Source organism: Podarcis muralis, chromosome 9 (genome assembly GCF_964188315.1).
Source record: "Podarcis muralis chromosome 9, rPodMur119.hap1.1, whole genome shotgun sequence".
In the NCBI taxonomy this organism is placed as follows: Eukaryota; Metazoa; Chordata; class Lepidosauria; order Squamata; family Lacertidae; genus Podarcis; species Podarcis muralis.
In genome coordinates this window covers 36370061-36386450 of record NC_135663.1, presented here as the reverse complement: position 1 = coordinate 36386450, position 16390 = coordinate 36370061, and the positions used below count along the sequence as shown (strand labels likewise).

Below are 16390 nucleotides of genomic sequence, written 5' to 3'. Positions count from 1 at the left end.
CAAAGTATTGGCCTTCACTGCCGAATGAACGAATGTGTATTATTATGGCCAAACAGCCAGCATACTAAAACCAGAATTTCTACATAGTTCTTTACAAAAATGATAAAAATGATCAGAGTGGAATTTAACAATCAATATACTAATTAATAGACTTAAAATGTGTATCCAATGAAATAGTGAAGCTTTGTGGTCTGTTCAGTGCAGTCTTTTAAAAGGATCACGTCAAGCGCATGATTAGGCAAAACCTACAATTGAGTTGCTGTTCTCAGTTGCTCTTATTTTACAATGTCACTGTTGTTTATGTTCTGCAAAACTTAATATTTAATATCTAATATCTGTTAATAAATAACTATATGTATCTAAATGCATTTTTATTCTACATCAAACAATTGTATTGTATTAGAGTGTTGTGATGATAATGGTAAGGTTGCAGGTTCAATCCCTTCATATTCCTGCATTGCAGGGGGCTGGACTAGAATTAGATGATTCTCAGGGTCCCTTCTATGATTCTTGGACTGTACAGTGGTACCTCGGCTTACATACGCTTCAGGTTACATATGCTTCAGGTTACACACTCCGCTAACCCAGAAATAGTGCTTCAGGTTAAGAACTTTGCTTCAGGATAAGAACAGAAATCGGGCTCTGGCGGTGCGGCAGCAGCAGGAGGCCCCATTAGCTAAAGTGGTGCTTCAGGTTAAGAACAGTTTCAGGTTAAGAACGGGCCTCCCAAACGAATTAAGTACTTAACCCGAGATACCATTGTATTGTATTCTGATTTCTTCTTAGCACTTCAGGATTATTCGTTTTCAAATACCAGGTGTTGGTAAACAAAATATAATTATTCTGACAATTTGACTTGAAAAATCCATTTCCCCTTCCTTCTGAAAGTTACCATCTCCGTTCTTTGCCATCTATTGAAAGGTCATACATTTTTACTCTGTTCATCTAGCAGCGTTATGAAAAGACTTTGCACTATAGGGAAAAAATGACATGTGCTGGGCACAGTCCTTCAGCTGAACAACTGGAACAATAAAGTAAGATATAAATAAGCTATCTTGGTCTGAACACTTTTGAGGGGGTAGCAGCCAATTTCTGAGTGTTGCATTGAGTCACTCATTGTATAGACTGCTACACAGTTAGAACAACACGCATCTGTGTGCAATGGGAGATTTGTGTCATTTGTTTTGAGGCTTTCCTTATATCAGATGACCCCAAGGGCAATCTACATTGCATTGAAACAATAAAACACAACAATAATATAACAAATACCACAAAACATAAAAACAATATCAAAACAGCAGAGTGTAAGACAATTTTAAAATCCTGATCCACTTCAGTGCCTGACACAAAAGGATAATAGAGTAGGTGCTTGGTGGGCTTCCTTGAAGAGATGACAGAGATGGGAAGCCACAGGCAAGAGCACCCTCTCCCTGGGTGGTTTTAACTCCTCACTAATGCAGAAGGGACACGGATGGCACTGTGGGTTAAACCACAGAGCCTAGGACTTGCTGATCAGTAGGTCGGCGGTTCGAATCCCCGTGACGGGGTGAGCTCCTGTTGCTCGGTCCTTGCACCTGCCAACTTAGCAGTTCAAAAGCATGTCAAAGTGCAAGTAGATAAATAGGTACTGCTCCGACAGGAAGGTAAACGGCGTTTCTATGCGCTGCTCTGGTTCGCCAGAAGCGGCTTAGTCATGCTGGCCACATGACCCGGAAGCTGTATGCCAGCTCCCTTGGCCATTAAAGCGAGATGAGTGCTGCAACCCCAGAGTCGGTCACGACTGGACCTAATGGTCAGGGGTCCCTTTACCTTTTAATGGAGAAGTATTCTATGGGCAGCCAAGGTGTTGGGAAAGAAGAGGAAGAAATATGCGACCCCTAGCTACAGATTGCTCTAGTCCTGCCAGGAACCAAGCCTCAGGAGACCCAGCAAGGCAAATGAATGGAAGCCCATGAGTGAGTTTCTACAAGTGGGATTTATAGGAGTGATCCCTGATCAGAATTCGAGCCCACTGTATTCCATTCTCCCCCACCCCATGCCCCTTTCTTCTTTCTCTCCCTAGCAGTCTGCCTGCATTTCTTGTCTACTGTGCATGCCCACTAAGTACTTTGGGATGTTTTCCCCCTTCTGTTCCCTCGCCCCCCAATGATTTTTTGGTATATCTGTAAACCTTGTGGTTCTTCCAACCTTGCTGATATTACCTGTTGAGTGTGGATGGTGCCATTTTGGCTACGTAGGCAGTGGAACTCGCAACCTGATCATTAGTGAAGAGAATTGTGTCTTCCTAATCAGGGACTGAGTAAGCCTACTCGTTTTGCTTCCTGCCTATGAATTTGGGGGTGAATTGGAGGATGTAGTGTGAAGCAGAATAAAAACTACATTATGCATCACAAGTTGTGTACACTCTTGCTCCATGAGGCACTACTGGTTTGTGTTTTAAAAATTGGACAGGATTAAGAAGGAAAATGGATCACTACATTTCTATCTCTGCCCCCTGAAAGTTTGCAGAGCATTTCCTTACCCCTTTTAGTCAGTTACCTTCTTTGGGAATATATCCAAATGATGTAGAAATAAGGCTTTTCAAATGAGGGAGCTTATGACTGATTTGGACGGAGAGATTAGTTCCTTCCAAATGTTAGGTATATTAATTCTGGAAACTATATAAGCTTTTTTTATGCATGACACCTGGCAATATATAAATGTATATTTTTAGAGACAGATGTGCATATAAATCTGCATATCAGTTGAGTAGGATAAATGAACTTATGTCCAATAGAATGGGGCATTTTTTAATTTTTATCAGTAAAGCATATTCATTTTATCTTGGTACCATACCAACAAGCACCAAAACTCATAAATTTTCAAACCTTGCTCTAGAAAGCCTGCTCCCCTCGAATTGAACTTGAAAAATATCCGAGACAGAGATGACAGCAAATATTTGTCGAGCTATTAGTCTATAATTTGTTTTCAGGTGTTGCATTTAACTTTTACTCAAAGTAAACCCACAGAAATTAATGTACCTAAGTTATTACGGTCATTATTAATTTCAGTGGATATACTCTGAATAAAAGTTAGTTGGATACGACCAGCTTTTTAGGCAGTCATAGCTGCTCCCAAAGAAACATGAGTGCTATAGTTTGTAAAGAGTGCTGAGTGCTGCTAGGGGACCTTTATACCCCTCACAGAGCTATATTTCCCAGAGTTACCTAGGAAGAGGAATTGAGAACTGTAGCTTTCTGTGGGAAATGGGGGGCGTGTTACAACTCTCAGCACCCTTAACAAAGTACAGTTCCGAGGATTCTTTGAGAGAAGCCATGATTGTTTAAAGTGGTATGATAGTGCTTTAAATGTTTAGTGCATGTGGAGCCCTCATCTCTCTGTCTTTGTCTCCTGCTTTCCTGTGGCAACCAGATCTGGAGCAGCTAGATAAATGTACAAGTGAAATACAGCCGTACCTTGGATCTCAAACGCCTTGGCTCCCAAACAAACCGTCTCCCGAACAATTGAAACCTGGAAGTGAAACCCAGAAATTTTGAACAATTTTCGGAAGCCGAATGTCTGGCGTGGCTTCCGATTGGCTGAAGGACACTCCTGCAACCATTGGAAGCCGTGCCTTAGTTTTCGAACGGTTCTGGGGAGTCGAATGGACTCCTGGAACGCATTCTATTCAAGAACCAAGGTATGACGGTAGAAGAATTACTAGTCCAGCATCCAATTTCCCACAGTAGTAAACCAGATACTTCCTGAGAAACCCAAAAGCAAGTACTTTGTGGCGTACTGCCTCTCAACTTGGAGGTTGCATATAGCCACTGTGACTATATGCATAATGGACTTTTCTTCCTTGATTATTTCCAACCCTTTAGGAGACCTATTGCAATGTTATTTTATTTGCATATGTTATTGATACCTCACGAGAGCCTCTGAGCGTAACACTTCCTTCAATGCTTGTTTAAATTGTTTACTCCTTCTAATGGGGAGAAAGGGGATTTCCTTACTTCAGCTCTACCAAGCTAGGGGAACAAGAGATTTTATCTGAGATTGAAAGAGATGTATCACTCAGTATGGAGTGGCTAACCGCTATCTTGGTTATTTGATTCATTCCAGAAAGTGGCTTGGTTTACATTTTGTTCTGTTCATCACTGAATTGGCTACATTCCTCTCTCTCAGCTGCAGAAGGAACTTGAAACACTTAATGTAATTTTTACTGCTGTGTATAATTGGTTGCATATGTCTTTCTTTGTTAAATGTCCAGTGGCCTTAATGTACTCTTCACCACACAACAAGAACCATTTCAAAGATTATTTGCCTTGTGGTGGTATGCACTCGGCAGGTAGCTACACTTTATACAGCTCAAGCATATTATGAGTTGCCATTTTTCTTCTTCCGCTATTTGCCATCTGTCTAATGCATAAGATAGAAAGCCAACCATAGGACTGAGCTTTGTGTTTTCAAGAGGCACTTGGTGAGGTTCATATGGATATTACCACTGTAAACTGGGTAGAATACAGAAAAGGCATGGCATCTGTATACATGGATTATGCTTTAGCAGCAGCTGCTAAACAAGTTGAAAGCCAGATTCCATGAATCACTCAAAAGCTATGTATTCAGTGTTTTTTTCTGGGAGGATGCAGGGGTACACATACCCCTAAACATTTTGTGAATCTGTGCTGAATTATGTTGCTGGAGGAGACTCTTGAGAGTCCCATGGACTGCAAGAAGATCAAACCTATCCATTCTTAAGGGAATCAGCCCTGAGTGCTCACTGGAAAGACAGATCCTGAAGCTGAGGCTCCAATACTTTGGCCACCTCGTGAGAAGAGAAGACTCCCTGGAAAAGACCCTGATGTTGGGAAAGATGGAGGGCACAAGGAGAAGGGGACAACAGAGGATGAGATGGTTGGACATTGTTCTTGAAGCTACCAGCATGAGTTTGACCAAGCTGCGGCAGGCAGTGGAAGACAGGAGTGCCTGGCGTGCTCTGGTCCATGGGGTCACAAAGAGTCGGACATGACTAAATGACTAAACAACAACAATTTCAATATGAGTAGGAAAATGAGAGTACCGCTAAATATTTTTTTAGGGAAAAAAGCACTGTATGTATTCATCGGAACTTACTCTCAAATAAGAATAGGTGGTATAAGATTGTGGCTGTGATTTAACAATACTGATCACATTAAGTCTGTAGGGTTGGGGTTTTTTGCATTTTTGTTTTATAGTTCCTAGATTAGTCTTGCGGGTGCAATTGAAAACCTTGCTCCTTCATATTCATTGCATTTATTCCTCTTTTATTGAGACCTCATAAAACACCACATTTAGAAGAACATGGGGAAGCCTCAGTTGCGCACCATTCTGCATAACACTGCTGTCACCAGCAAAACTGTTCCCTGTCTTCCATCTGTTGCATCTTCTCTCCAACTCCCTATGGAGGTGTGATTGTTCAGAGTAGCACGATTAGGCAAAGGCCCAATCAGCATACAGTGGTACTTCGGGTTAAGTACTTAATTCGTTCTGGAGGTCTCTACTTAACCTGGAACTGTTCTTAACCTGAAGCACCACTTTAGCTAATGGGGCCTCCCACTGCCACTGCGCCGCCGGAGCACGATTTCTGTTCTCAACCTGAAGCAAAGTTCTTAACCTGAAGCACTATTTCTGGGTTAGCGGAGTCTGTAACCTGAAGCGTATGTAACCCGAGGTACCACTGTAATGTTAAGGGATGGAGAAAGCAGATCCAAATGATGTATGGAGCTCATACAGAAAGACCACCTGCAGTTATCAGCAACAGAAATAGTGTTTGATAATTATTCTAAACGTTCCAATGGCAACCTCAAGTGTGATCCTTAGTTAACATTTCTTCAGTATTGTTGTGACACTGAATAATAATATCGACAGGACATTTTGACAAAGTGATAACTTCAAATAGTTATGTATTTTGTTGCTGCTGCTGCTGCTGCTTGATAATGGCTGGAAAATGGTGGTTGTGGAGAGTGTTTCTAATTCATGTATTATTTAAACTTAGGAAAGATGCCCATAACGTTTTACTAGATTAATTAATTTTTCAATTTTAATCACCTTCCTCAATTAAGTTGTATGTCTATGCAATTAAATATTGCATTATTTGATTAATAAAAAAACACAGCTTCATTATATTGAAAAAGAACTACCATTTCTGCTAACATTATTAATATGGAGAAGACATCCATTAGCAAATATTTAGGGTTTTTTGTTTTTGTTTTTAAAAAGAAAAGTTACATGATCTATAATTAAGGTTGGTGTGTTATGCATCGGTGAGTGTTTCCTGGCTAGATTTGCTGAGCGCATCCCTAATGAGCTTCTGTATGGAATGAGTAATGTTGTGACTGCACATTAATTAATGTATTTTCACAGCCAAAATAAATGTTCCATGTAGCTTCAAGTGTAAAAATTCACAGTTTGTCACACAGTTTATAGTTCACTTTCCCTCATAATACAAAAAGGTGTAGGGCTTTCTAAAATACAGGCCTCCTGATTTTTTGCACTTTCGAGGCAGCCCTGAAAGCTCTTCCTTCCTTGCTTCTATGACCTGGGGTGGGTGATGTGAGAGCCAGCTGGAAGCCCAAGCTACTGGTATGGAGATCTCTTGTCCTGTGACTGAAATATTGGGGTTTGCAGGAACAGCAGGTTCTTCAAGGTCATCTGTGATGCTGGAGTATGCTTCTGCTCCTCTGAGGAGGAGGAGAACCCAAGTTCTAGATCTGAGCAGGGCTGAACTCATAAAGAGGCCCACATCCACACCCTACTGATATTTGAAGTTAAGTCTGAAGGTGTCAGGAAAGAAGACTTTCTTGCTATATGAAATGCTCTCCCCATAGAAGCTTGCCTGTCTTTATTTCTAAAGGGTGGGATATAAATGCTCTAATAACTGCATATCTTTTTGGCACGAGGTGAAGACTTTCTAAAAATTTGCCCAGGCGTATCAGCATGTTTTATAACTGGTTTTGTTTTTATGGCTCTGCTTGATTTCATGACTGCTGCTTCTGTGGTTTTAATATCTTATATGGAGTTTTATTGTACATGTAACAGTTTTTATTTTATTGTATACATTTCTTTCCTGCTCTTCAGTCCCAGAGGTTTCCTAGGTTAGCTCATAAGTAATCAATCAATAAAGCAGCCGAGTAAGATCAGAAACAAGTGGTACCTTTAAAAAGTGCAACAGCAAAATAGATGGGAAAAGACTGAGGCTTATGCAAGATTAAAACATATATTGAAAGAGCATTTTTAAGGCATGGACAAATGCGAAAAAGCTCTTTGCTTGTCACCTGAAGGACTTGGGATTTGGTTTCAGGCAAGCGTCCCTTAGGAGGGCATTCTGAGCATAAAGTTTCCTTCAAGCTTTAAACCAAATCTAGTAACTGCTTGCGGAATTGTAATAGGGGGATTTGAAACTGCTTTACGAGATAATCTTGGTGGCCAGATTTTGCTTCACTGTTGAGGCGTACCAAGGTGGCACAGGTGAGGTGAGGAAGGCATTTTCACTCAGCTTAGAAAGGAATCTGATTCCTTCCAGGCCCCAACTCTTTGACTTGATCTGCTTTTATTAATTGTTTTATTTATTCAGGAACTTGCTTTCATGGGGTAGTTTGTTTACTTGAACATGCTTGTATTTGGAATTGGGCTGCCAGGCCACACCTTCTGTGTGGCCACAGAAGTGCCTGTTTCCATCTGTTAAATGCTGGAGGGTCTGGAAGAAAGGAGGCCATATAGCATAGCTTAACTGGGATAGGAGAAAGCAGAAGTGTTGGGGAGGGCGTGGAAAAGAGAGAGACCAACAAGAACAACTAGAGAACAACAAGAAACCCCATCAGAAGTTTTGGATTATTTTGGATTGGGGATAGGGCTCAGAAAAAGGAAATCCCGAGTTTATATTGTGTTCTTTATTTCCTCTCAAGCTCTATTCTGGCCACTCAACTTTTACATTTCAATGTAAACTGAACCTTTCTCCCATTCCTCTGATAGCTTTGTTAAAAATAAATGAGTCTGAAATGTGGAGCATACATATATTCTGTATGTACCTTCTGTTGTAATCCACTCTGATTCACATCATATTCCCAACTATAATTATGTAATAGTTTAGCACTCATCAGTTTTACACATACTAAATAATAGCAGATGGTTCTAGATGGCTGGCACTTAGTCAGACACATGAAGATTCACTAAATGATGATAAATGCCCATGTTTCCTAACAATTTTATTTCACTTTTGCACGTTTTTTAACACCAGAAATTTTTTTCCAGAAAGAGTTCAGGAAATTGTGGCATAGGCCTTTTCTCTAGTTTAACTTAATATACATATTAATTGGTTCAGTTGCATTTCTGCAAAAATAATTTCCATACCATTTACTCTGATATATTAATTGTCTTTTGCTGAGAGCCTTAAACTGATGAATGAAATTCCAGTTGATTTAATACCAATTTTAATTTTAATCAATTAAACCTGTATATACAGTATGTACATTTTTTATTGGTTTTTTTGTTAAAACAATAGCTTGAGTTAGATGGTGTGTGTCCATGTTGCGTCAGATGAGATGCCCATTGTATTTTTAATAGGTGTGGCTGATTTTGTAAATGGCCTGATTTGACCCTACCTGAGTTGAATCAATATTAAAAACTTAATACAGTGGTACCTTGGTTCCCAAACTTTCCGGAAGTCTTTTCCAAAACCAAAGCATTCTAAACCAAGGCATGCTTTCCCATAGAGTATAATGCAAAATGGATTAATCCATTCCAGACTTTTAAAAACAACCCTAAAACAGCAATTTAGCTCCTGCAGCCAATCAAAAGCCCCATCGGACATTTGGGTTCCAAAGAATGTTCGTACACCAGAACACTCACATCCAGGCCTGCGGTGTTCAGGAGCCAAAATGTTCGACTTGCAATGCATTTGGGATCCAAGGTATGACTGTATAGGCTACTAATTTGGACTGGTTATTTGAAGCATATATTTCCAGTCTGTAGCAAATTGCACTAGTTTACCAGTCCACTTTGTAGCACGATTTAAAGTGCATTTTCTTCCCTTTCAAGATCAAAACAGCTTAAGAGCCAGTATACTTTAAGGACCTCACATAAATGTTCCCAAGTCTTTCAGTTTGGTGAGGCCAATAACATCCAGGGAGATGGTCTTCTCAGTACCAATACCCCAGTTCTGGAGCAAACTCCCCAAGGAGGTTTGAATGCATTGAACGTGATACCTCTCTGGCTCCAGACGGAGAGCCTTTTTTATTTGCCCAAGAATTTTTACAATCTCTTGCCTCTTAGATATAATTTCAATCTGCCAATTTTGTTGTTGTGACTGACTGCCCTGTGGGTTTTATTAATTTCTATAAATTCAGATTTAATTTGCCATTTTTTAACTCTGTAAACTGTTTTGTAAAAAGAGAAAGAAAGATAATACATTCATGTAGTAAATAAGTAAATAAACATGTAGGAATATGTTTGGATTCGGTTTCACCTTTTTTGTGCCGTGTTCTAGCATGAGATGCAAAACTCTTTTTATGTGAGTGGAAGACCCTTTTCACATGGGGGAGCGTCCCTTTGGATCCAGTATTCCGCCCCCCAAAAAAATCAAGCATTAAATTTCAATGGATAGTGTAATTCTTAGTAGGAGTAACTCCAGTTAGAAACAGTCTTTCCCTTCTATAGAGTATATAAATATTGGAAAAATATAATCTGTTTTGTGATGCTACTGGCAAAGTTGAGACATAAATACCAGCAGTACTACTGCAGCATTTCGCCATTCTTTACAGAGAGATGCCAGCTAAAAGCCAAATCATTCTGCATTCTAGCAGAGGAGACTTGAGGGAATAGGTTCAGTTGCAATTGGCTGTTTTCCATTCTGCATAAATTCAGCCTGCTTCTCCATTCAGGAATCACTTTAAAGACAACTGCTTTAACTATTAACTGTTTAAGTGTGTGCTCATTTGGAGGGTGCAGGTAGAAATAGGAATGATATTAAAACCAATAATTTCAAATCAGCAATTTTGCTGTTTTAAATTGGAAAAATGGGAGAAAGCAGAATTTATACAAAGGTATATGTGGTAGAATATATGACTGCCTGATTATGTTAAAGACAGAGGTCACATGCACCAATTAGTATTAAAGAATGGAGGCTGCATTACTGGTGGATGGGTATAATTAGGCCCATCAGTCTGTTTTGGCCACACCTACCTGCACTTTTCCTGACATCATATATGTTGAATTAGCCTTCCAGACTGAATGCTTGCCATATGAGCCCCAACCACACTGAGACATTAAATTTGAAAAGTAAGAAAACCAAGTTTATTATAGGTAATACATGTTCTGAGTTCTCCCTTAGTGAAGTTGGAGATGCAAAGAAGTATGCTTGATCTTTGATCTCTGCAGGAGAGAGAGATAAAATGAAGATATATTCTGTCCAGAGATGAGAATGAGAAGAAGGGGGAAGCAGGAAGTTAGGTTAGAATATCGGTCTAACACGTAAGGGAAGGTGTGCACAGGTTAGGTCAGAAAGACAGTACATGCAGATTTGACATTCCTCTATGTTTGCTCCCTGTCCCCCACCCCACCCACGCCTTCAGCCTTAATACAAGCTGAGTTGCATCCCAACACTTCCAACATTATATGGCATCAGGAGGGAAGTAGATAAATATGCACCTCCCTGATAAAAGTCTGGTTTGTAGGCACAGTAGGATAGTAGCTTTGCCAACTAAAAGGTATACCTACATCAGAGGTCCTTGGTACACTCACTGAAAACTGTGTTGGTGTAGATGCGCAATTGGTGGTGTTTCTGCCAGAGTGAGGCTTGATCCAGGAAGTGTTGGGGTGTTTCTAGGTGACCTTAAATCTGTTGGTTCCCTGGATCCCCAGATCAGGCCCCTTAACCATGCTATCCTGAAGCTAGTACAGTGGAACCTTGGTTTTCCATCGTCTTGGAAGTCAAACGTTTCGGCTTTTGAACACCGAAAACCCGGAAGTAACTGCTCCTGTTTTCGAATGATTTTCGGAAGCCAAATGTGCCACGTGGCTTCCATGTTCAGTTTCCCTATTGTATTGAGGCTTCCATGTTGAGTTTTTGGTTTTCGAACGTTTTGGAAGTCGAATGGTCTTCCGGAACAGAATACGTTCAGGAACCAAGGTTCCACTGTATAGTTGTTGCTTTTTTGTTAACCACTGGCAAATAAAAAAGCCTTCCAAAGCATTTAGTAAGAAACTCCAGCCAGACCTGTAAATGGTGCATTGTTCACTTAGTTTCCCCCTCAAAAAACCAACCCTTATGCTGCCTCTTGTTGAAGATAGAAACTCCTGAGATCTCAGGTGCTTGCAGTATAGCAGTGAGAGGTTACAAAATCTTTGTGATCTTTTTTTGCAGATTTAGGGTGGGAGGGTCCCATTCAAAACTAAGAAAAACCCATGCCTGTGGATTAATAGTTGGCGCTCACCATCTTTTAGCTGAGGATCCTGAATAGCATAGTTTTGATAGTGCTATGGGAATTGTTTGCTAAAATTTCATAGTGTAAAAGTCTAAATAGCCTTTTTTTCACAGCAGTGGAGAAAACTGTTGACAATGTGACATCCCTATTAAAATGTGTGTTGAATAGGGCTCCATTTTCCTTTTCCTTTTTTCTTAAAGGAAGTATAGAAATATTTTGCTTTCCACAGAGTGATTTGGTGACAGCTTTCTTTTCTCTGTCATCTTCCTCAGGGGATGAAAACTGGCTAGATCTTTCATTTTTGCATGAAAATAACTTTATCTTTTAAACATTGAATTCAAAAGTCCTTTTGTCTGGTTTTTGTGAATACCAGCTTTAATGGATGATTATGTAGAATGTGTCTGCTAGGCACAAAATTGCTCAAAGTGAAAATAATCTGGGATTTTGTCTCCTAAAGGCTCCCTCAGCATCCTGAGAACTTTAAAACAGCCATATTTGATCAGACAAAGGATTTCCCTGCTCAAATATCACTTTTTCAAAAGTGGCCAACCAGATGATTTAAAGAAGCCCACATGTAAGACAAGGAGAAAATAGCCATTCCATGTTTTTTCACCGAAACACTGTAATCAGTGGCATACTATCTCTGACCTGGATGTTTGATTTAGCTCCTAGGCTTTGAGAGAACTGGCCTCCCATGAGTTTGTCTAATATGAATTCAGCTAAAGGGAAGATCTAATATTTGGCCTCCCCAAAGGGAGTCAAGTGAAGTTTGTAGTAAATTTGGGAGTCTGTATTTTGTCAAAGGAACTTGGGAGGGTTAGGTTGGGTTTGAATGGGCTTCTGGTCTTTCCAAAAGTGGAGTGTGACAAATGAGGTTTATATAGGCATTTGATTTCCTCCAAAGGATCATGGTTACTCTTGGTGTGCGTGTAGACACCTGACTTTGGTCAAAGGGTGGACTAGCAGTCAGGAGTCAAATGGGTACCTAAGTAACAGGTACCCAAAGTAACAGGGTTCAATTTACTTTGTGCAGATAACCCGTGAAGCTAACAGTCTTTCAAACATATTTCTCTAAAGATCAAATTATAACTCAGGCCTGGAGACTAATGATTACATATATCATGAATAACCCCTATCAGAATTTTATGAATCTTTGTTAAGTAGCATTCCCTTTTCTGAGCTTATTATGATAATTCTTATCATCCCAAAAAAGTGTGAGGCATATCAAAGTGAGTTTTCAGGGGTTAAGCGGGAGGAACAAATGATGTGCACAGTGGGAGAAAGATGGCAAAAAAAGAAAGCTGAGAAGGAATCACCTTGAAGGAAAACGGATGGGGTGGTTTTAGTATTTATGACATGAAATCCATCCTTGGATAACATGGTCCATGAAAGCTTTTACCACATTAGGATACCAAAATACCCTGTATTTGTTTTTGGTGCTACGAACTAACATGGCTAGCCCTTCTGGAAATGATTGTATATTTGTTATTCATACCTTCTTCAGGGGTTACTTTTTAGCTGCTGCAAAATACAAAAACAAAAAACAAAGGAGTCATTTTCAGGTTTTCAATCACATTGTGTTAGCAGTAGGTGGTATATAACATAAGTTATTGGAATAAAAGGACTTAAATCCATAGATTTCAATGGTTGTCCTGTGAGTATAACTTTGTTGGATATCACCCAGTGTGTCTAGATTTGTGTTTATTAGACAAAACAGTGGAAAATGGCTAACTTTGGGCAATCAGGCTTATTTTTATAATAGGAACCTAGGAAGCTATCTAGTACTGAGTCAGACCTACTGGTCCATCTAACTCAGCATTCTCTACACTGACTGCTGGCAGCTCTCCGGGGCTTCAGAGAGGAAGTCTCTCCCAACCCAACCTGGAGTTGCTGGGGATTGAATTTAGAACCTTCTGCATGCAAGGCTGATGCCAGACTACTGACTTTACAGCCTTTGCCTATACTTTATTGCAATTTAGGAATACTTTTTTTTGGAAAAACCTAACTTTGAATTTTCATAATCTATTTCATAAGAGAATAGGTTGACTAAGCATGTTCTAGAAAGGATAGTGAGCTGACTGTTTCTTAATACTGACAGAAAAGCATCAACATTTTTCTGTTCCTCTAGCTGTCAGATTATCTGTTCAGCTTGTAGAAAGAGGAGATTATCTTTTTTTAAAAAATGGTGTGCAATCAGAAATAGTAAACGTTTGCTAAACCCTGCTGTCTTTCCATTTATGCAACATTAGCTAATTTTGTCACTTCCTTCTAGGACAAAAGGGGTACTAAACAATCACAGAAGTTTATTGTTAATTCACATCCACTGTGTGTGGTGGAATTTTTGAGAAGTGTGCTTCAGAACACCCATTTAGGCTACATATTTGACATTTCCTGTCCTGGAAGTTCAATAAGAAGGGTGCCTGTCTGAACTCAGCTGACCTTATTTCCATAAAATTGTGTGCACAATACTAAATTCATGGTTCCTGATGTATCCAAGCTACCTATCCAAGGTGGCACTGTGGGTTAAACCACAGAGGCTAGGACTTGCCGATCAGAAGGTCGACAGTTCGAATCCCCGCGACGGGGTGAGCTCCCGTTGCTCGGTCCCTGCTCCTGCCCACCTAGCTGTTTGAAAGCACACCAGTGCAAGTAGATAAATAGGTACCGCTTCAGCGGGAAGGTAAATGGCGTTTCCGTGCGCTGCTCTGGTTCGCCAGAAGTGGCTTAGTCATGCTGGCCACATGGCCCAGAAGCTGTACGCCGGCTCCCGTAGCCAATAAAGCGATATGAGCGCCGCAACCCCAGAGTCGGCCATGACTGGACCTAATGGTCAGGGGTCCCTTTACCTTTATAGGTGTGTTATTAGCTTCTTAAGTAAAGGAACTGAAGGCTGAAAAGGACTTTGTGGTTGAAAAGCTATGTTTCTTTCACTGCTAACAGTTTTTATAAAAGTGTACTGTCATGTAATAAACATGATGGTGCCATATATCAGCTTTTGAAAATTCAGAGATAGAGAGACAAAAAGTTCATAGTTGTATCTCCTTTTCTACCACATGGCATTAACAATGACAGACTTAGAGATTACCTGAAGAATAATAAAATGTATAAGGGGCAGTAAAGAAGCTCTGTGTTGAAAAAGTCTTCTGCAAGTTAATTTAACTATTCTCCATCAATTACTGGAATAAATATTATCAAAGGGAAGAGAGAAAGTTCTCTTGAAATTATAATCAGCAGAGTACAAGGTTTGGGGTTGTTGGTTTTTGTTTTTGTTTTGCTGTGATCACCCTCTTTTTGAGGTGCCCAAGGGCTGTTTGCGAGTGTTCTTTCTTTCATTCTCCAAATCATCTCACCAGTGGCCTGCATTTTTCAGTCTTCTTGAGTGCCTGCATTTCCTGGAGAAGACAACATGAGGCTGTTCCCTTCACTGGCCCTGCTTTGCATCCCTCTTGAGTTTTTGTCTTGGTGAATTGTGTCATTGAGGTTGATAATGCCCTTTGCTTACCTGAATGGAGGATGGTGAAGGATACAGTGTGTATAGAAACTAGCCTGCTGTACAAAAGGCAGAAGTTACATTTGTTGTGCTCTGGCCCTGCCTGCCACTCACCTGTGGCCCCCCAGAATGTTGCCAAGAAGGGAATTCAACCCCTGGGTTCAAAAGGGTTTACCACTCCTGGTCTGTGACTTTCAAATATCATATGCACGGCTAGCCACTCTGTGATACTGGGATATGTGGCAGCCATGTACATACAGGAGTTGACCCTGCCATAGAGACCAGCTTACGCTCTTCCTTGCCTCTCCTGTGTTGTACATTTCTTTACTCTTCAGTTCAGTAGACTAGAGACAAAACCAAATCAAAGGAAATGTGCATCATTCCATGAACTACTGTCATACTTTGGATGGCTACGATTTGTTGAGCACTTGCTAAAATGATTGGACACCATTTTCAAATGTGCTGACGATTTAATATCATGTGAGTGTCAGAAGATTAGTTTTTTCAAAATGGATACCTGAAAATATCTTAGAATGTAGTAGGAAGTATATCCTAGTACAATAAAAGCCCCACTTTCTTTTTCTAGGTCCGCACCAGCATTCTGGCAGAACAGAAAGAGCCAAGGACAGATACTGGGGTAAGTATTAATTTTATTGATGAATATACATCATACTACTTGGTATACATTTTGCAAAGTTCTTATAGTCTTTGCGTTCAACATTATGCTCACCAGATGTTTATGACCTTCCTTTGTATATGCAAATTCTGCAAAATATCTCCTTGTCCATAAAACTGAAGACATAGCAATTCTTTGTCTTAGGATTTGTACAAAAGGTATATACACTATCTGTATGAATTGTTGATAAGTGGGTATAGTAAGGAAATGCTTTGGTGCTGTTGTTGTTTTTTTAAAAAAATATTTTTCAATTAATAATATTCCAATTGGTAACAAATCAAATCATAATACAAACAATAAAACATTCCAAATTAAATAAAATTTCAATGGGTCCTCCCATGTTCTGAGTGTCGGGAGAGAGTCTCTTTCACTAGTTCTTGCATTCTTTTCTCTTGTTAGGAAATGTTTTCTTAAATGAACAAGGCAACATTAAATTACTTATTTTATTTAATAATGTTCCTAAAACTAATTATTCTGAAGCTGGACATTAGGTTATTGCCATACCTTTCAATATAGGTTAAAAAGTTCAGTCTAACCCTTTGAGATTATTTCAAGAATAAGTTATGCCAATGTATTATTATTTTTTGCTCCTGAACTTCACCCACCAAAAGTATTGCTGGGTTTTTTTAGAATATTATTTATAGTATGCTGTGCCTCAGGATTCCGTATTCTGGTTAGTTCAAAGCCCATGAGTATTTGGGACTCATTATTGACTTTGTGGGTGTAGGAGAGCTTGAGAAGTATCCCTGTGTCCAGAGAGACTAGAGAGGCCAGAAAGACTAG

At 39.8% G+C, this 16390-nt stretch overlaps 1 protein-coding gene across 5 annotated transcripts in view; it reads left to right on the top strand.

Annotated features, from left to right (window-relative positions):
- Window positions 1-16390, top strand: part of INPP4B (inositol polyphosphate-4-phosphatase type II B) — a 257958-nt gene that overhangs the window by 139431 nt on the left and 102137 nt on the right. For all 5 annotated transcript variants that reach the window (XM_077934060.1, XM_077934057.1, XM_077934058.1 and 2 more), the window contains one exon: window positions 15518-15568. In XM_077934060.1, the coding sequence (XP_077790186.1) occupies window positions 15518-15568 (51 nt within the window). The remainder of the gene's footprint in view (window positions 1-15517; window positions 15569-16390) is intronic.